Genomic DNA, 20,649 nt, shown 5'->3' on the forward strand with positions numbered 1-20,649 from the left:
ACATTACACACTTATTTTTAATATTTTACTTTGAACAGTGATTTGTTCTTAAATTGCTAAAAATAGACCATCACTTGGCTTTTGTTTAGTTTGTTTAATAATTTCTGATAAGTAGGTTATTGTAAAAAATTGCTATTGATCAATCTCAAAATATTTTACATTATGAATTGTTTGCATTAAGAAAAAAATTAAAGCTTTCACGTGGGATTTTAAAATACATTCAGCATTACACTTCAGTGGGCGCAGAGTTAGGCCACTGCTGAGTGCTTTCGAAAATCTCACACTCAAATATTTATCTTGTATAACTGAAGGTCCTATTCAGCAAAATGCTGAGCACCTTGCAAATCCCACTGAAACCACTGTGGGTTGAGGGCACTCAGCAAGTTACAGGATCCAGCCCTTACATGGTTTACTAAGGCTACTTTCTCCTGATATGATGTTTTCATATCCATAATACATTAATTTTGAAGTGAAACAATTTCAAAACAGGTTTCAGAGTAACAGCCGTGTTAGTCTGTATTCGCAAAAAACAGGAGGACTTGTGGCACCTTAGAGACTAACCAATTTATTTGAGCATAAGCTTTCGTGAGCTAAAGCTCACTGTATCATATGCATCTGATGAAGTGAGCTGTATGTAGCTCACGAAAGCTTATGCTCAAATAAATTGAATTTCAAAACAGGAATCACTTATCCTATCTGTGTTCAAGTTTACTATTATACTAAATTGTTTATCTAGAAAATATATACCAGTTGAACATAATTTACTGTACCATAACTGACCCGCTGAATTCTGATTGCCCTTGAACATGTGTGGTGCTTCAGCCAATTAGAAACCAGCCTATTCAAACAGCAAATAGTTTCATTTCACTTTGTGAATAAATTTGTGAAAGCTCAGCCGTCCTGCAATCTGGTTTAAAACAATGCAATTTGTGGTGTGACTTTTAGCAAAGTTACAAATTTGTCAGGGTGCTTTCACTACATGCACAGCACTGTTTGCTCACTCTACCATGTTCCACAAGATTTTGTCCATGATTTTAGGAAATGTGGACTTTTGAAATATAAATTCCTTTTTAACTAAGGTATATTATCTTTGTACTCTGGCATTAATATCAGTTAAACCATTTAAAGGTTTGACTTAATTTAAACACTGTACTGTTAATTGTTATGGACATTATTTGTATTATTGAACACTGTTTACATTGTCAGACATATTAAGTGTCTCTCTTGACCTTGGACTATACCTGTTGGCCCCATTTATTTATTGTCAGGGAACATTTTTATGCCATTTATCTCCTCTTTAATACACAAAGAGAGAGAACTGAAAACAACCATTGACATGTACAGGATAAAAATACCAGTAAAGTTGGAAAGAATGTTAGACTATTTTGTTATATTAAGTTTAAAACCTAGGAGGAAAAAACCCAACACTGTTAATATTCCCCACCCTTAAACTTTCTTTGGCCAGCTGTCATGGCAGAACAGCTACATTTGGTTTTCCACTGAGAGATGAGATAGGACATTTGGCATTATCTGAGATTCAACATTGAATAATCTGTGCTGTCAAAAACGAATGATAGAGATTGTGTTGAAGGAAATCTTATCTACTTCAAGTATCTGTAGATGTAAATAAATACTTTGGTAAAGTGAGATATAATTTTTATTATCCAGCTCTCTGTGTATAAAATGTGTGTGTAGATCTATCCAAACAGGCTTTTCCGAAAACCCTAAATGGTAGGCCTACTGTGCTTTCCTTTTTTATATTAACACATTCCCTTTCCAGAAAGCCTTTTTCACACAGCTTAGCTTGATATAGAATAAAAATAAACAGTTGAAGGTGTATTTCTGTAATTTTCTGCTATTTCTAGGACACATAATGATTTATTCAATCTTGGTTGTGTGGGGGAACTATGTAAATATAAAAGGATAATTAATCTGACTAGAGAGTCTGGAATCATACAGGTATCCAGCATGAACGCAATGATCAGTGCTTTATTAGTTATGTTACTCTTTTTATTTTCTAATTCCTTTTATCATGCCTTTCAAGAAGTGGGCTTAGATTTCAATTACTAAATTTGTTGGGTGATTTGAGGACATTTTTTCAGTTTTGGTTACAACAGTACTATCAAGATATGCTTATAAGCTGGTGAGGTATTATAGCAATATATTGTAACTTTAGTACTTTACTTATTCCTCTGGCACAGTACTGCTCAAGAGTTGTCTTTGTCTAAACAGATTCTTGAGAATTTAGAGTTTGAGCTGTAGTTTCAAGAGGAATTTTAAAAAAATACCAAGGACATATTAACAAAGCATTTTTCTATTTGAAATATTTTACATATTATTCTTTTAAAAAAATCTCAAACTGTTACTCTGTGGCATTTGTCTCCTGTGTATACTAAAATGAGCCTGCAGTAGGACAGTGTGCCAAGATGTCTTGCAGTGAAGCAAGCTACTGCTTCCAAAGTGAAATGCATATCAAAATGGTGTTGGAGAAAGAGTTTGGCATTAACTGTCTGTATTTCACAGCCTCCCCATCAGCTAATTTCCTGGAAGGGGAGATATATTATTACTAGGATGTCTTAAGAAATTTAGATTCACAGTTGTAACTACATTACATTAAATGTAAGGGCAATCCTCCAAACCTCTTTGTAAACCTTTCATGATAGGGTTGTAGTATTCAGATGATGAAAATTTAGGTTTCTGTTGCTTGTCTTAGATGTCAGTCACATCTACAGCTATAATTCAGCCCCCTCACCAGCCACGTGGAGCAATGAGGTGTTTTATAATTGCTTTAACATAGAACTAGAAGTCTGAAACAAACCAAATACCCATTTGTTTTTTTCCTTGAATAGCAAACCTTTTACAAACAATTTTGTACACACTGAGGCAAAAGTCTTTTTGTACAATATTTTAATTTAAAGGGTCAATGTCAAGTCAAATTTATCCCCAAATTTACAGTTTGGAGGTGAAGAAATACCTTCTGTAAAACCTATACCCCAAAAAAAGTTATATTTTAAAATTAAACTAACAATTAAAATACTCCCTTTATTTGTAACACAACACGGCATAATGTTAGTGCAGGAAAGTAAAATTTACAACTAGAAACTAACGAAAAAAATGGGATTGATTAGTCTAAGGGCATGGCTACACTGGAAACTTCAAAGTGCTGTCGTGGGAGCGCTCCTGCGGCAGCACTTTGAAGTGCGAGTGTGGTCGCATGCAAGGGCTGGGGGACAGGTCTCCCAGCACTCCTGGTAATCCACCTCCATGAGGGGATTAGCTCCGAGCACTGAGAGCATGGCTCCCAGCACTCGGAGCCTGTTTACACTAGCGCTTTAAAGCGCTCTGACTTGCTGTGCTCGGGGGGGTGATTTTTCACACCCCTAAGTCAGCAAGTTAGAGCGCTGTAAGTGTAGCCAAGCCCCTAGTGTCTGAGCTTCAGAACTAACAAATGAAATGTAAATGAAATATTTTAATCTATATTTTGTTTAAATCCCAAATTTACCAAGAATGATCATTTAAAAAAGAAAATAACTGGGAAGGGATTGATTTTAAAAGTCAATTACTGTTAAACTTTTAATACATAATAAAGATAAAACAAATATCCAACTAATGTAAATATTAAAAACCTAAAACACAGGAAAAAGGGTAAAGGTGACATGCCTCAAGGTTCTGATGACATCAGATCATGAACTTTGTCATAGTTACCATCTTGTCATCGGAACACTTGATCTGCGTGTTGCTGGCAGCTGTGGAGGGTGTGTGGCTTATGTATACACAAACTGAAAAGTATTTACATTCTATTCAATGTAATTACATTCTAGCCTTTGTGGGCCTGCTCCAACATTCATTGAAGTCAGTGGAAAGATTCCTCCTGAATTAAATTATATGTGGATCAAACTTGACACAGCTTCCATTACAGTAAATAGCTAAACTCTCTGTAATTGGGACCCTAAAGGTAGCTGTGAAAGAATCACTGTGAACAGAAAGGGAATGTTACTCATAATGTACTGTACTAACTACCACTTGCAACTTTTATTAATTTTTTTTTAGATTATTTATGCAGATAAAAAAGGTAGCAATCTGTATGTATGTTTCAATCTTAGAGTAAGAATGTTGGCAAAAAGATAAGATTGCTACATACATTTACATGTTTGATCTCTGCTCTTAGTCTAAAGCCACCTTTACTATGCAATGAGGCTAAAGAGAAACCCAAGTCTATTTTCAGTGATGTAACTTCCTCTATTTTAAACTGTATTGAAACAATAGTGTTTTTAAAAAAGTCTAACAAGAATTGCTTAAAATTGCACATCATTGTATTACAGACATACTTATATTTAAAGGAAATATATTTTCTGGCATTGGTTTGTTACTGTATTTAAATTCTGATGGCTTAGATGTTAACCACCATTAAATTATCATAATTTTGTGGCAATATTTGATGTTTTGCTTTATTCATGTTTGATTGGCACATCTGATTCATTTTTTCATATTTCAGTTGCAAAATAAAATTAAATGCTTTTATTTTTGTTTTGGTATGAGTGATTTTTTGAATATGAAATGCAAAGGGTTCAAGCTGTACAGAAGGTCTCTAAACAAAGTCCATTGTAATTATTTGTATCAGGGGGTAGCTGTGTTAGTCTGTATCCACAAAAACAACAAGGAGTCCGGTGGCACCTTAAAGACTAACAGATTTATTTGAGCATAAGCTTTCGTGGGTAAAAACCCCACTTCTATTATTTGGTGTTACATTTAAATAATTATTTCTCGCTATTGGAGATTTTTCTTTCTTTCTTTCAGCAACCTGTCAGGCAAGTTGCATAGGCTTTTTCATGCTCTTGCGCAATCTGTTCGCACTGGCTACAGTGCATTAATTGAGCTTTATGTAAACCTAGAACTAAAGAACAATATTGCAGCTTTATGCTAGCAAGACATCAGCTGTAGGGCAGCGGCAAATTTGGAGAACCATCAGAAAGCATTGTTACAGATGCCAACTGTTAAGTAACATGTTAACACTGTCGTCATTGCATTGGCTTTCCACTTTCTCTTATTGAGACTTAATACATCATCACTAACAAACTGCAGTTAACCATGCTTGCGGTATTAAAGATTGTTGTTGTGTCACAGTGGTTTAATCCAGTGGTTCTCAACCAGGGGTATGTGTGCTCCTCAGGGTACGCAGAGATCTTCCATGGGGTACATCAACTCATCTAGATATTTGCCTAGTTTTATAATAGGCTACATAAAAAACACTAAAGAAGTTAGTACAAACTAAAATTTCATAGACAATTGTTTGTTTATACTGCTCTGTATACTATCCACTGAAACGTAAGTACCATATGTACGTTTCAATTTATTTTATAATGTAAAAATTAAAAAGTAAGCAATTTTTTGGTAATAGTGTTCTGTCACACTTGTATTTGTATGTCTAATTTTGTAAGTTTTAAAGTGAGGTAAAACTTGGGGGTACACAAGATGCTTAAAAGGGGTACACAAGACTCTGGAAAGGTTGAGAGCCACTGGTTTAATCTTTATAAGAGGTAGTTTATAAAAATTTTCAATATTAAAATGTATGTAAAAAACTATAATAGAGGTATGTTGTAAATAAAATAACTATAATTTCCACTGATGACAGACTTAAAAATCAGGCTAGAGCAAAAGCTGGGGTTTTAGAGTCTCTTCTGCCACCAAAATGCTGAATGGTGCTGTGACATTTTGAAAGAAAACATGTCAACCGTAAACATAAGTACATATAAAAGAATTGCTTTGCCAACAACTGAAATTGAACCTTTGTGGTAGAAATGAGCAGCTGTTTAACAGTGCACAGCAACACTAAACAATTTAGTAGGAAAATGTATAATGATTCTTTTCTCCTAAATGAAGCTTTTATTTTGATTACTGACTGGCTTTAATTTGTTCCTCAAGCAGGGCCTTTTTATTAACACCTTGCTGATTATATCTCTCTGCTAATTGGGAAATGCTGGGATTACAGGGTTAGGACATTGCTTGGGTTCCATCGGTTTGTTTCTCAGTATTGTTTGGATGGTCTTTCTTTCAGTATCTCCCTATGCTCGTAGTTTACTTATCTGGAAGGAGTCTGAAAATTAAATTTGCTCACTATAAAAACAATCTCAAACTGAAGGAGGTTTTGAGGATTTAGCACGTTACTGTGTGGGAAGGAACAGGGAGGGGAGAGAGACACTTGAAGAATCTTCTGTGGGTGAGCTAATGTCCTGTTTTTGATTATAATGTAATACCTATAGGCTCCAATCATAAATTGGTACCTTACTGCACTACACCACACAATAAAGCTACACAAAAGACAACAGGTGGAGGGAGCACAAAGGAACAGGATAATAGGTATAGGTAATAGGTAACAGTTGTCGCTACAACTACACTTCTCTAGAGTGCCTGACATGTTCTCGTGCAGCTTGAATGAGGTGTCAGGTGACATGATGTCCCACAAATTACTCTCCTTGCAGACTGGTAATGTTGTTTTGAACATCTGCAGGTTATGGCCATGTTTGTCCCAGGGTGCAATAGAACCTCATAGTTATGAACAACTTGAAAATGGAGGTGGTTCATAACTCTGAACAAAATGTTAGGGTGGTTCTTTCAAAAGTCTGCAACCAACCATTGACAGTCAAGCTTTGAAACTTTACAGAAGAAAAATGCTGCTTTTAACCATCTTAATTTAAATGAAACAAGTACAGAACTAGTTTCCTTACCTTGTCAAATCTCCCCCCTCCCCTTAAGTTTAACACTGTACTGTACAGTATTTGCTTTTAGGGTGGGGATCTCTGCTGCCTGATTGTGTACTCCTAGTTCCCCATGATGTGTGTCGTTGACCGGTCCGTTCATGATGCCAGTGTTCACAAGTTAGGTTCAACTTAGGTATTGGAAAGACGAGGTGGACGAGGTCCTCTCTTTCATGGGCCCCACTTCGGGGTGGAGACAATGCCCAGCGCTGGGGCCGCGGGTTTCACGCCACGGGGAGCAGTGTGGGTCCGTGAAGACCGGGCCGCCCCTCAGCGCTGGGGCCGCGGGTTTCACGCCACGGGGAGCAGTGTGGGTCCGTGAAGACCGGGCCGCCCCTCAGCGCTGGGGCCGCGGGTTTCACGCCACGGGGAGCAGTGTGGGCCCGTGAAGACCGGGCCGCCCCTCAGCGCTGGGGCCGCGGGTTTCACGCCACGGGGAGCCCCTCAGCACTGGGGCCGCGGGTTTCACGCCACGGGGAGCAGTGTGGGTCCGTGAAGACCGGGCCGCCCCTCAGCGCTGGGGCCGCGGGTTTCACGCCACGGGGAGCAGTGTGGGTCCGTGAAGACCGGGCCGCCCCTCAGCGCTGGGGCCGCGGGTTTCACGCCACAGGGAGCAGTGTGGGTCCGTGAAGACCGGGCCGCCCCTCAGCGCTGGGGCCGCGGGTTTCACGCCACGGGGAGCAGTGTGGGTCCGTGAAGACCGGGCCGCCCCTCAGCGCTGGGGCCGCGGGTTTCACGCCACGGGGAGCAGTGTGGGTCCGTGAAGACCGGGCCGCCCCTCAGCGCTGGGGCCGCGGGTTTCACGCCACGGGGAGCAGTGTGGGTCCGTGAAGACCGGGCCGCCCCTCAGCGCTGGGGCCGTGGGTTTCACGCCACGGGGAGCAGTGTGGGTCCGTGAAGACCGGGCCGCCCCTCAGCGCTGGGGCCGCGGGTTTCACGCCACGGGCAGCCCCTCAGCACCGCTCTCTGGCAGGCGGCCGCCGACTCAGGGCTGACCCATGAACAGCACCGGGAGCTGGGCCGGTGAGCCCCGGGCGGGAGGGGTGAAGCCCTGTCCGCGCGCCGCGCCAGCGGGCTGAGGGCTGCGGCGTGGCCCTGTGAGCGGAGCAGGGATTGTCCCTCCCGCGGCACGAAGATGGCGGCTGCTGGGCCGATGCTCGGGCCTAGCAGCCCTGTCACCCTGGACAGCGGGGCCACCCCCGAGCTCGGCGGGAAGATTCGAGGGGGGGGGGCGGTTGAGGAGGCCTCGGAGGGACGTCGACGTCACTTAGACCTCCGGAACTCTATGGCGCGTCCTCAGGGATGCCCTGAAAGGCGCTCTAGGCGGGGAACTCTATGGTCGGAATCTCTAGCCCAGGCCTCCGGTTGACTCTATGGTTGCAGCCCGCCCACCTCGAGCGTCCCGGCCGGGCCTGCTGTGTTTACGATGCCGGCGGCGCCGGTTTCCTGAGACGGAGACAGCGGCGGCGCGAGCGGCGGCTCTTCCCTCTGGGTGCTCGCGGGGCGAGGAGGGCGGCGCGGCCTCTGGGCCTCTGAGGTAAGAGCGGACGTGAACGACTCAATCAGGGCGCGAGCGGGAAGGGCGGCGGACGCGATCGAATCAAGGAGCGCGAAGGGGGGGAAGGGACTAGGAGACGCGGACGCTGAGGGAGCGCGCGACAGCCTCGCGCCCAGGGCTTGGGGGAGGGGAGCTCGCGGCTCGCTCGGGTCCCCTCCCCTGGGGGCGTGGGCGAGGCAGCTGCTCTGCCCCCTCCTCGCCGCGCTGGACTCGTTGCTCAGCCCCCGCCCTGTCTCCCCTCACGAGCCGCCCCGCGGGGCCTCGCCTGCGGCCCCTTGGCGCTGCCCCGGAGCCCACGAGCCCCCGAACGGGGCACGCGAGAACGTAGCCGGGCGGCGCCTGCGTTCCCCACGGCTCGTTCCCGCCTGCCCCGGCCAGGGCAGCAGGGCGAGCCCTGTCCGCGCCCCGCATCCCGCCCGGCCTGGCCCTGGGGCCCGCGTCGCCTCGCCACACAGCTGCCGTACCCCGCGCCCCCTCGCCCCGTGTCGCCTGGGGGGTCCGTACCCCGCGCCCCCTCGCCCCGCGTCGCCTGGGGGGTCCGTACCCCGCGCCCCCTCGCCCCGCGTCGCCTGGGGGGTCCGTACCCCGCGCCCCCTCGCCCCGCGTCGCCTGGGGGGTCCGTACCCCTCGCCCCGCGTCACCTAGGGGGTCCGTACCCCGCGCCCCCTCGCCCCGCGTCGCCTGGGGGGTCTGTACCCCGCGCCCCCTCGCCCCGCGTCGCCTGGGGGGTCTGTACCCCGCGCCCCCTCGCCCCGCGTCGCCTGGGGGGTCTGTACCCCGCGCCCCCTCGCCCCGCGTCGCCTGGGGGGTCCGTACCCCTCGCCCCGCGCCCCGTCGCCCCGCGTCACCTAGGGGGTCTGTACCCCTCGCCCCGCGTCGCCTGGGGGGTCCGTACCCCGCGCCCCCTCGCCCCGCGTCACCTGGGGGGTCCGTACCCCGCGCCCCCTCGCCCCGCGTCGCCTGGGGGGTCCGTACCCCTCGCCCCGCGTCACCTAGGGGGTCCGTACCCCTCGCCCCGCGTCACCTAGGGGGTCTGTACCCCTCGCCCCGCGTCGCCTGGGGTGTCCGTACCCCTCGCCCACCTCACGCCCCGCGCCCCCTCGCCCCGCGTCACCTAGGGGGTCCGTACCCCTCGCCCACCTCACGCCCCGCGTCACCTAGGGGGTCCGTACCCCTCGCCCACCTCACGCCCCTCGCCCCGCGTCACCTAGGGGGTCCGTACCCCTCGCCCCGCGTCGCCTAGGGGGTCCGTACCCCTCGCCCCGCGTCGCCTAGGGGGTCCGTACCCCTCGCCCCACGTCGCCTGGGGTGTCCGTACCCCTCGCCCACCTCACGCCCCGCGCCCCCTCGCCCCGCGTCACCTAGGGGGTCCGTACCCCTCGCCCCGCGTCACCTAGGGGGTCTGTACCCCTCGCCCCGCGCCCCCTCGCCCCGCGTCGCCTGGGGGGTCCGTACCCCTCGCCCCGCGTCACCTAGGGGGTCCGTACCCCGCGCCCCCTCGCCCCGCGTCGCCTGGGGGGTCCGTACCCCTCGTCCCGCGTCACCTAGGGAGTCCGTACCCCTCGCCCACCTCACGCCCCGCGCCCCCTCGCCCCGCGTCGCCTGGGGGGTCCGTACCCCTCGCCCCGCGTCACCTAGGGGGTCTGTACCCCGCGCCCCCTCGCCCCGCGTCACCTAGGGGGTCTGTGCCCCTCGCCCCTCGCCCCGCGTCGCCTGGGGTGTCCGTACCCCTCGCCCACCTCACGCCCTTCGCCCGCTTGCCCCGCGTCACCTAGGGGGTCTGTGCCCCTCGCCCCGCGTCGCCTGGGGTGTCCGTACCCCTCGCCCATCTCACGCCCTTCACCCCCTCGCCCCGCGTCACCTAGGGGGTCCGTACCCCTCGCCCCGCGTCACCTAGGGGGTCCGTACCCCTCGCCCCGCGTCACCTAGGGGGTCCGTACCCCTCGCCCCGCGCCCCCTCGCCCCGCGTCACCTAGGGTGTCCGTACCCCTCGCCCATCTCACGCCCTTCGCCCCCTCGCCCCGCGTCACCTAGGGGGTCCGTACCCCTCGCCCCGCGCCCCCTCGCCCCGCGTCACCTAGGGTGTCCGTACCCCTTGCCCACCTCACACCCTTCGCCCCCTCGCCCCGCGTCACCTAGGGGGTCCATACCCCGCGCCCCCTCGCCCCGCGTCACCTAGGGTGTCCGTACCCCTTGCCCATCTCACGCCCTGCGCCCCCTCGCCCCGCGTCGCCTGGGGTGTCCGTACCCCTCGCCCATCTCACGCCCCGCGCCCCCTCGCCCCGTGTCACCTAGGGTGTCCATACCCCTTGCCCACCTCACGCCCTGCGCCCCCTCGCCCCGCGTCGCCTGGGGTGTCCGTACCCCTCGCCCATCTCACGCTCTGCGTCCCCTCGCCCCGCGTCGCCTGGGGTGTCCGTACCCCTCGCCCATCTCACGCTCTGCGCCCCCTCGCCCCGCGTCGCCTGTGGTGTCCGTACCCCTCGCCCACCTCACGCCCTGCGCCCCCTCGCCCCGCGTCGCCTGGGGTGTCCGTACCCCTCGCCCATCTCACGCCCTGTGTCCCCTCACCCTGTGCCCCCTCGCACCAGCTTGTGATGCCCTGAATCGCCTATCGTGTACGTACACATCGCCCACCCCTCGCCCTGCGTCCCCTCACCCTGTGTCCCCTCGCACCAGCTTGTGATGCCCTGCATTGCCTATCTTGTATGTACGTATCGCTCACCTCACGTTCTGCGTCCCCTCACCCTGTGTCCCCTCACACCAGCTTCATGGTGCCCTGCATTGCTTATCGTGAACGTATGCATCACCCCCCCCCCTCGCCCTGCATCACATCAGGCTTGCCTCACGGGGTCCCACCTCACCTCACACCCAGCTGTCTTGCCCGCATCCTGTGTCCCCTTGCACCAGCTTTGTGATGCCCTGAGTTGCCTATAACATAGGTATGCATCGCCCACCTCATGCGCTGCATCCCCTCACGCTGTGTTCCCTCACACCGGCTCTGTGATCCCCTGCATTGCCTATAATGTACACATGTATTGCTCGTGTGTCATTCATGCCCTGTATCCCCTCACTCCACCCTCATAAGCACTAAGAAAAGGAGGACTTGTGGCACCTTAGAGACTAACCAATTTATTTGAGCATAAGCTTTCCTGAGCTACAGCTCACTTCATCAAGTGATCACTTAAGGTTAGCTATTACCAGCAGGAGAGCAGGGGGGGAACCTTTTGTAGTGATAATCAAGGTGGGCCATTTCCAGTAGTTGACAAGAACATCTGAGGAACAGTGGGGGGCGGAGGGGGGGAATAAACATGGGGAAATAGTTTTACTTTGTGTAATGACCCATCCATTCCCAGTCTCTGTTCAAGCCTAAGTTAATTGTATCCAGTTTGCAAATTAATTCCAATTCAGCAGTCTCTCGTTGGAGTCTGTTTTTGAAGTTTTTTTGTTGAAGAATTGCAACTTTTAGGTCTGTAATCGAGTGACCAAAGAGATTGAAGTGTTCTCCAACTGGTTTTTGAATGTTATAATTCTTGATGTCTGATTTGTGTCCATTTATTCTTTTACATATGCACTGCCCACATCTCTCACACACCCTGTATCCCATCCCGGCATTCTGCATTACCCATAATGTACACATGTGATGCCCACATCTCACCCATGCCCAACATCATCTCATACCAGCCTTTTGGGGCCCTATGTCACACCCAGCATATACCCACACCAACCATATCTCACAAGTTCCCTGTATCCCTTTCCCTGCCTCACAGGGCCCCACATCATCTGCAACGCAAGGTTACGCAGCCCATTTGTCCAGAATACTCCTCGCAGCCACCTTGTGGGGGCCTCATGTTGTCCCAGTGCAGACTCTCACTAGGCTCAACACGTGTCCATATTCCTCCCTTGCACTAGCCAGGAGTGACTCCATATTACTCCTCAGCACAGGCCTATTCTGGGCCCATCACACACAGGACCCATATCTCCCCACAGTGTCTTCAGTCATCAGACACATCTGATGTACACACCTTAATTTCATTGATGCTCTTACTACTTGTTACTTCAGGATGCAGGCCAGAGGCCAGCATTTCTGACACATTCCCAGTATCCTCACCATGTTAACCCCGCTTTAACATACAATGCAGGCCCACACTGGGCCTTTTAGGGAGAATAAACTTTCTGAAACCTCAATGTCCTCATCTGAAAGTATTAAATATACATTATTTACTTGGAAGATTATAACAGGGAGAATTGGAGACTCACACTTTGGAGATCAGTTACATTAAGAGCATTACCAAGAAGAACCAATCAATCAGTGTCTACATTAATTTTGCGGGGCCAGTTCCTCCCCATATTATTTACTGATTTATATTAATTATTTGATAAAGTAATTTTTGTTGTCTAACAATAATTAATTCAATGGTAATTAAATGTTCAGTTATTCACTATTTAGTTTTCAGTATGCTTTCTCTGTATGTTGTTAACACCATGTTGGGCGGGGGGGGGCTTGTTAATACTCTGTTCTTTTATATGTGAGTCCTTTATGCTCAATGTAACATAACCTTTTTTTGTGGATCAGCCTTAACAAATATAGGTCTATAGATGACTAATAAGGGAAATGAAGTATCAAGGAAGCTTAAAATCCTAATGTAGTTCTTTCTGGGCCCACCTAAACATCTCTAGAATAATTGGTCTGTGTCTAGAGCTATATTTCCTGTTTCTCTAAACCAGAATTCCTGTTGCTTTCAGACACATGTGGTCGACTATTATTCAGAGATAAGGAAAATTACCCCTTTGTGGTTTGTGCAATTTACTTCTTGCCCCAAACTTGACAATATCTTGATTATGGCCTTTGTTCTTTTATTGTTCCCTTGAAGATGCTGTTCTCAGTGGGTGGTCCCCAGAGGTTTTGGTTGCCTCCTTGTTTTCTTGTGTTCCACCTGTCTGTTTCATCCATCTGTTCTCTCTCATCTTCTGCTTAGATCTGTAAGCTCCTTAGGGCAGAGACTGTCTCTGCTGTGTGTTTATACAGCACCTAGCACAATATATCCGTGAACCATACCTGATACCCCTAGGCACTACTGTAATACAAATAAATAATAATTAATTGAACACTCCTCTCCTACTTCCTGGCTTGCATTTGCAAGGATATCCTGTCATAGCCCATCTATCTTTTACTGATTTCAAGGAAACTGTAGATCAGCCTTCTTTTGGGTTCAAGTACCTGTCACTGTCTGTTGGATGCCTGCTTTCTAGAAGCACCTAATATTCAAAAAAAGATAAGACTTTGATTAACTGCCCTTGCTTATGAAAAAGTTGTCTGTCAAGCTTACAGCTGGGAATTCAGGAATCTGTTTCCCTAAAACTTTCTTTACATATCTTCAATTTAATTTTGTAAAAGTTAAAGCTGCATAAAGTACCTTATTTATTTGTAGTTCATATACTGCAATTTACTTGAATCGCTTATGTAGAGTGACTTTGCATGCGCCTTACATTTTAAAAGAGCAGAAAAGCAAAACAAAGCTTTTTTTCTGGTTCTTTACCACCTATAAAAGTAATGCTTTATGCCTTGTTTGACACTTGTTACAGGCACTTTACAAACGTGTGTTAGGGGAGAGTCCCTTCCCCAAAGAAGTTACAGTATAAACAGATGGGACAGATAAAAGGTAGAAGAAAGGAAGTAGTATTTATCCCCGTTCTACAGATGGGGAGTTGCGACAGGCGAAGTAACTTGCCCAAGGCACACAAAAAGTCTGTGACATAGTGGAAATTGAACTCGGGTCTCCTGAGTTCCAGTCCATTGCCTTAATCACAAGACCAACCTTACTTTTGTTTTAACCCCCGCCACACACACACACATCATGTAAAATAAATTTCAATATATAAATGCATATATCAAAATATATACATTAACTTTAGAATATACATAGAATGTACACTTTAATGGGCATGCTTTATCTTTTGATTTGTGGGGTTAAGAGTGTAAGCAAATATTTGGAAATCTATCTATTCATCTGCCCCAGTTGTCATCTAGCTGCAGTGCAAAGGCCTTTTCGGTGTTGCTGAAAGATATATTAACATTCTCATGTCATGTTTCTAACTAGACTCCCCAATCACCTTACCAAAAAGATTAAACTTTTTGGATACATTGACCCTGATGCTGCTGCTCTTGGTTTGGCAGATTTGTTGCCACTTACCCATGAACTATGAGGTCGTAGAAGTTATGATCCAGAATCACTCAGTGAAACTATGTGGCCCATGTTATACAGGATGTCAGATGAGGATCATAAAGGTCTCTTCTTGCAGTACAATCTACTAATCTGTTTTCCTGGTCAATGTCTTTTGTGTAATTGATCGTTTAAAAAGACTATAACTAGGAAAGCAGTTTCTCTGCCTTAGACACATTATTCTGACTAGTTGATGGATTGCTAAACTCTTAGCAACAGTAAATAGCATACTTCATATTATAGATTTCTCTGAATTAATAACAAGTAGGTCTCTAAAGAAAAGTTTGGTGTCTGCTATTAGTACATTAGCATAATGAGATTTATTTTAAAAAGGCTTTAATTTTCTCTAGTGGTTCTGTGGACTTTGTTTTCAGATAGAATAAAATGTTTTCAGAGTAATAGCATAGTTTACTGGAGTTGTCAAGCTTTGGGGGAGGTTTTTTTGAGCGTTTAATTTCTTGGCTGATTTTTGACTATGCCTGCTAAGGACCCAATTATTCAAAGTGTTGAGCACTAGAGAGCTGCTGAGCAACCTTAACTTTCTTCTTTCAGGATTGAGCTCTGAGAGTTTTTCTCACTGCAGAAAGGTTGGTTCTTGTGTTGGAGATGCACTCAAAACAGAACAAAAATTTGAATTGATGTCATGCTAAGTTGCTGTCCCTGTGACTTGTGATTTGATGTCAGTATCATAGAATCACAGAATATCAGGGTTGGAAGGGACCCCAGGAGGTCATCTAGTCCAACCCCCTGCTCAAAGCAGGACTGATCCCCAATTAAAGCATCCCAGCCAGGGCTTTGTCAAGCCTGACCTTAAAAATATCTAAGGAAGGAGATTCCACCACCTCCCTAGGTAACGCATTCCAGTGCTTCACCACCCTCCTAGTGAAAAAGTTTTTCCTAATATGCAACCTAAATCTCCCCCACTGCAACTTGAGACCGTTACTACTTGTTCTGTCATCTGCTACCACTGAGAACAGTCTAGAGCCATCCTCTTTGGAACCCCCTTTCAGGTAGTTGAAAGCAGCTATCAAATCCCCCCTCATTCTTCTCTTCCGTAGACTAAACATCCCCAGTTCCCTCAGCCTCTCCTCATAAGTCATGTGTTCCAGTCCCCTAATCATTTTTGTTGCCCTCTGCTGGACTCTTTCCAATTTTTCCACATCCTTCTTGTAGTATGGGGCCCAAAACTGGACACAGTACTCCAGATGAGGCCTCACCAGTGTCGAATAGAGGGGAACGATCACATCCCTCAATCTGCTGGCAATGCCCCTACTTATACATCCCAAAATGCCATTGGCCTTCTTGGCAACAAGGGCACACTGTTGACTCATATCCAGCTTCTCGTCCACTGTAACCCCTAGATCCTTTTCTGCAGAACTGCTGCCGAGCCACTCGGTCCCTAGTCTGTAGCAGTGCATGGGATTCTTCCATCCTAAGTGCAGGACTCTGCACTTGTCCTTGTTGAACCTCATCAGATTTCTTTTGGCCCAGTCCTCTAATTTGTCTAGATCCCTCTGTATCCTATCCCTACACTCCAGCGTATCTACCTCTCGTCCCAGTTTAGTGTCATCTGCAAACTTGCTGAGGGTGCAGTCCAGGCCATCCTTCAGACCGTTAATGAAGATATTGAACAAAACTGGTCCCAGGACCAGCCTTGGAGCACTCCGCTTGATACGGGCTGCTAACTAGATATGGAGCCATTGATCACTACCCGTTGAGCCCGACAATCTAGCCAGCTTCCTATCCACCTTATAGTCCATTCATCCAGCCCATACTTCTTTAACTTGCTGGCAAGAATACTGTGGGAGACCGTGTCAAAAGCTTTGCTAAAGTCAAGGAACAACACGTCCACTGCTTTCCTTTCATCCACAGAACCAGTTATCTCGTCACAGAAGGCAATTAAGTGGAAGGCAATCAGTAGAATCCATCTGATTAATTACAGCTAATTAATATACAAAACATCTTTTCACAGAGGTATCTTTTCTACTTTTCTGTCAGAAATTATATGTTATCTGTCAATTAATAGCAAAATAAACATACTAGGAAAATAGCTACTGTATGTGCATAGTATCTTAACTGTACTTGTGCAACAACTTAGTATTTTAACATTCAATAAATAGGATAGCTTTTTAAATTTGAGACTAGAGATCATTTTTCTGTAAGGTCCATATTCTAGTTTATTTTTTAACTCATGTGTTAGTCTCCTTAGTACAACTCAAAATTTGAAGGCAATTTCAGATTTTGCTGTATGGTAATTCCAACTGAGGAATCTGGTTAGTTGAATGGAATGATTTTTAGTGATCCTCAGGCTCAGGATAATAAATTGAACCTGCCTATAGTCAGCTGTAAAGCATCATCTATGCTGAAAATGAAACACTGTTTGAGAGCAGAATAGTTTTTTTTTAAGTGATATGACTGGCCTATGTGAAGATTTAAACTGATTTCTAACAGTTTGGCAAAGACTGGCCTTTCAAAGCAAATCTATTCAGCACAGTGCTTAGAATACTGAGTCCTTACATTTAGACTGTAAAGGTCCTTCAGGCTGGTATGTGTGTTTTTTAATTTTTCTGTAAAACACCATTCCCGCCTACAGTGCTATAGAAATAATAAATAATTTGGAGTATTAGGAGACCCACGTCCTCTGGCTAATGGGAACTCTGTAATGACTTTGAACTGCCTATTTTCAGCTCTCCCTGTGCCATATAAAATTTTTCTTCATCCCAAAAGTATGTACTTTGGCTTCTGCTAAACGTATGTTTTGTTGTTGTTGCAAGTGGTCAGCGCAGTGCTGTTAAAAACTGAAGTACTTACAAATTTTCCGTTTCGGTACACTGATCTCTCTTTTCAGAGTAGCAGCCGTGTTAGTAAGTGAGCTGTAGCTCACGAAAGCTTATGCTCAAATAAATTGGTTAGTCTCTAAGGTGCCGCAAGTACTCCTTTTCTTTTTGATCTCTCTTTGGCTGAGAAGTTGTCATCCAAGATTAACTTGAACTTTCTCACCTCTGATAGCGTCTTCCTGAAAGCTGAATAGATAGAAATCACTCTGTGTAAAACGTTAGCATGCCTCCCATAGACAATACATACTTTTTCAGCCGAGTATGTTACTTTTGAAAAATAGACGCTTGTAAAATTTTTGCACACTTAATTGTGCCATGCTGGATAGCATGTACTTCCTTACTGATTCATTGGATGACATAAGTGCTTCACATCTCTTTATTTACTTTGTGCATTCGAGAGTGATTTTCTGTTTAATCCGTTTCATTTTTTAATTACAGTCAGTTTCTCCTGTTCTTATTGTGACTCTCATGCAGCAACAGGAGAGAGAAACATTTTTAAAAATAAAAAAATGTGGTTGAAAACTACAGGAACTGCTGAGTACTTGGAGACTGGTGTCCTATCAGAAACTCCTTATTTTATTTTTTGCAGTTGAGTAAATTAGACAGTGTCCTGTTCACCAGTGATATTTGTCATATCTGAGTTGGCAAAAATACATAATATACATTTTTCCTTTGTAAGAATGTAGTTGATTTTCACCAGCTGTACCTTGCTTTCTTTTGTGTGCATTGTGTGACTCTAATAAACAAACTTGCATACTGCGTTTTTCAGTAATGCTGTTCTTTACCGTTGTAAGTAAATGTTATTTAAATTACTTCCGTTACCAATTTTGTCTCGTTTTAAAAATCTTTCTTTTAAATTTTCATGTACTGCAAAGCAACAGCTGCCGAGGAAAGAAAAATCACTGGGATTAAAACCCTGCCTTTCCTCCTGCACAGTAGCTGTTTTTGTTTTTGTTTGTTTTTTGCAAGCAGGGTAGTGTGAAATCGAGTAGCATGTCAATCTGGCTCCTCATCTGACTCTCACTGCTGCTGGTGCTATGGGGAAAACTACTGTGTAGGAGCATCAGCACCATGGTGATCTTAGCCAATGCTATAGGGGGTTTAGGTGGGGGTTTAAAAAAAAGTGGATGTATCGGAAGCAATGTACAGCTCTCACAGTCCCATTATTCTAAAGTGAAACCTCTATTTTGCTTGTATAGTATAACAAATTTTAAAGAATCCTAATACCTTATTTTGAGGGGTACAGCTTCCAATCTCACTATATCATTAATCTTCCCAGTTTTCTCACTACAAGACCATATTTTGCAACCTCCTTGAGGAGGAGTCTTCTTGACTTCAGAGTGACTCCTCACATAAGTAAGGATGGCAAGATCAGGCCCTGAGTCTTCATGTAAATTGACTTCTTGCCCTATGAGTATATGTCAAGCTGCAAGAGCTGTGGTTGATCGCAGTAGGGAAAAATCAATGACTCACATTTCCACAGAGAGAAATGTAGTTTCCAGTCTCATAGCAACTGTCCTTGCAACTGTTTCAACCCTTGTGTGACAAAATATTTAGCACTTACAGATCTTTTAATGTCTCCTTCCAGTCCACCCCCTCACCCTAAATGTGTCTACATTTTACATTACACTAAATCTCCTGATTTATGGTTTTAACCTTAAAATGATGTCAGATAATTAAATGTAAAAAGTGAAAATCTGAGAAAAGTTACCTTGACTTTATAATGAAAGGGTCTGGTTAATTTTATAGGGTCTTAAAATAATGACATCTTGGATCTGCTTATGTTTAATGTCTAAATACTAGCTATGCTGTTTACACTTAGGGAACAGCTGGATTTTAAATTCAAATTATTTAATTTTAGCTGTTTTATGGTAATTATGGCTGGTGTCTTGGATAAACAGATTTTTAGAATCTGATATCTGTTAATTACTAATCTAGAGATGCAAACAAGATAACTATTTAGAGCACCCTGTTCTTTTAGTACACTAATACACATGCGTAGGGGTGATAACTTTAGTGTAGAAATTTTATAGGCAAATTTAACCCTTACCGACAACGGGTGCATCTGAACCAGTGCTGAAAATAGTTGAACTCCTAAAGTTGACAGAGTGAACCCATTTCAGAGTGTGTGATTGACGATTTAGTGGGCTCTTGGACAGCACTCAGGGACAGGACTTTGGAGTGGTCTTCTTGGCTTTCACACTGATTTGCTCTGTGGGTTTGGGCAAGTTGCTAATGTGTTTGTGCTTCAGTGCCCCATTTCTAAAAAGGGGATAGTAACACTTAACTATGTCAAAGGCAGATCGTGAATCTGATTAAAGAATGTTTGAGTGCTTTGCTATCTTCTGATGAAAAGTGGTGTCGAAGTGCACAGTACTAATGTTAATTATGTCTGGGATTTTCATATAGGCATAAAGAAGTTAGGCACCCAAAGCCCGTTGAAAGTTGATGGAAGTTGGGCATCTAACGTCCTTTGAAAACCCCATCCTACGACTTTGAAAAGCATTGTTAATTGAATTAACCCCCTATTTTTCTTGTAGTTGATTATGGAAGAGGTGCACAAGAATACCGGTAACAGTGCAGCCACACCGCCACAAACAGCGTCCATACAAGGTACACCACTACAGGCAGCTCATCTCTCTCACATTGCTCAACAGGTAAACTTTTTGAACTAGTTAAGAGAATTTTTTTGTGTTCAAACTCTATTCTACAGTTTTATCAAACATTCAGGGAGAATAAGAACCAGGAAATAGGGTGGCAGAGGTGTACAGTTTGTTTTTTAATTGACCCCACAAAATTAATTTCTTGGCTTGGATTCAAAATATCTAAATGTATCTGATATTAGTACAGTGCAGCACATTTGGCTCTCATTCTTGTTAAATTTTAGATCCTTTGCAATATTCACTCAGCCTGACAAATGGGAGTAGCTGAGCACTTGCAGCTCTCTTTGACAGCAGTCGTTGACGCTCAGCATCTCTGAAACACTTTCTTTTAAGCCATTTGGAATTGAGTAAATGAGTTAATTTTACAAAATAAAACGTACGTTGGAGATTTTTCTGTGACCAAGCTCCAGTGAACTCTGCTAAAGAACACTTAATTTGGGGAAAAAAACCATACTGATGCTTTGGAAATGTTTGTTATCTTTGTTTTTGATGAAAAACATTTAATGAGGGAACCACATTTTTCAAGTTCAAAAGTGAATCGTTCAGGATGCAGCCACTTTAAGATTGTTGAATCTGCAAAATGAGTTTTCCTAGAGAATGTCTGCTCTGACT

At 45.5% G+C, this 20,649-nt stretch overlaps 1 protein-coding gene across 1 annotated transcript in view; it reads left to right on the plus strand.

Annotated features, from left to right (window-relative positions):
* The first annotated feature begins 8,135 nt into the window (after positions 1-8,135).
* The window catches only part of ATF1 (activating transcription factor 1), a 32,051-nt gene continuing 19,537 nt past the window's right edge, over positions 8,136-20,649 (plus strand). Inside the window, exons 1-2 of the mRNA XM_084609959.1 lie at positions 8,136-8,292; positions 19,915-20,031. Of these exons, the coding sequence (XP_084466085.1) occupies positions 19,921-20,031 (111 nt within the window). The 5' untranslated portion in view covers positions 8,136-8,292; positions 19,915-19,920. The remainder of the gene's footprint in view (positions 8,293-19,914; positions 20,032-20,649) is intronic.

This window comes from Lepidochelys olivacea (assembly GCF_965140295.1).
Source record: "Lepidochelys olivacea isolate rLepOli2 genome assembly, chromosome: 20".
Classification (NCBI taxonomy): Eukaryota; Metazoa; Chordata; order Testudines; family Cheloniidae; genus Lepidochelys; species Lepidochelys olivacea.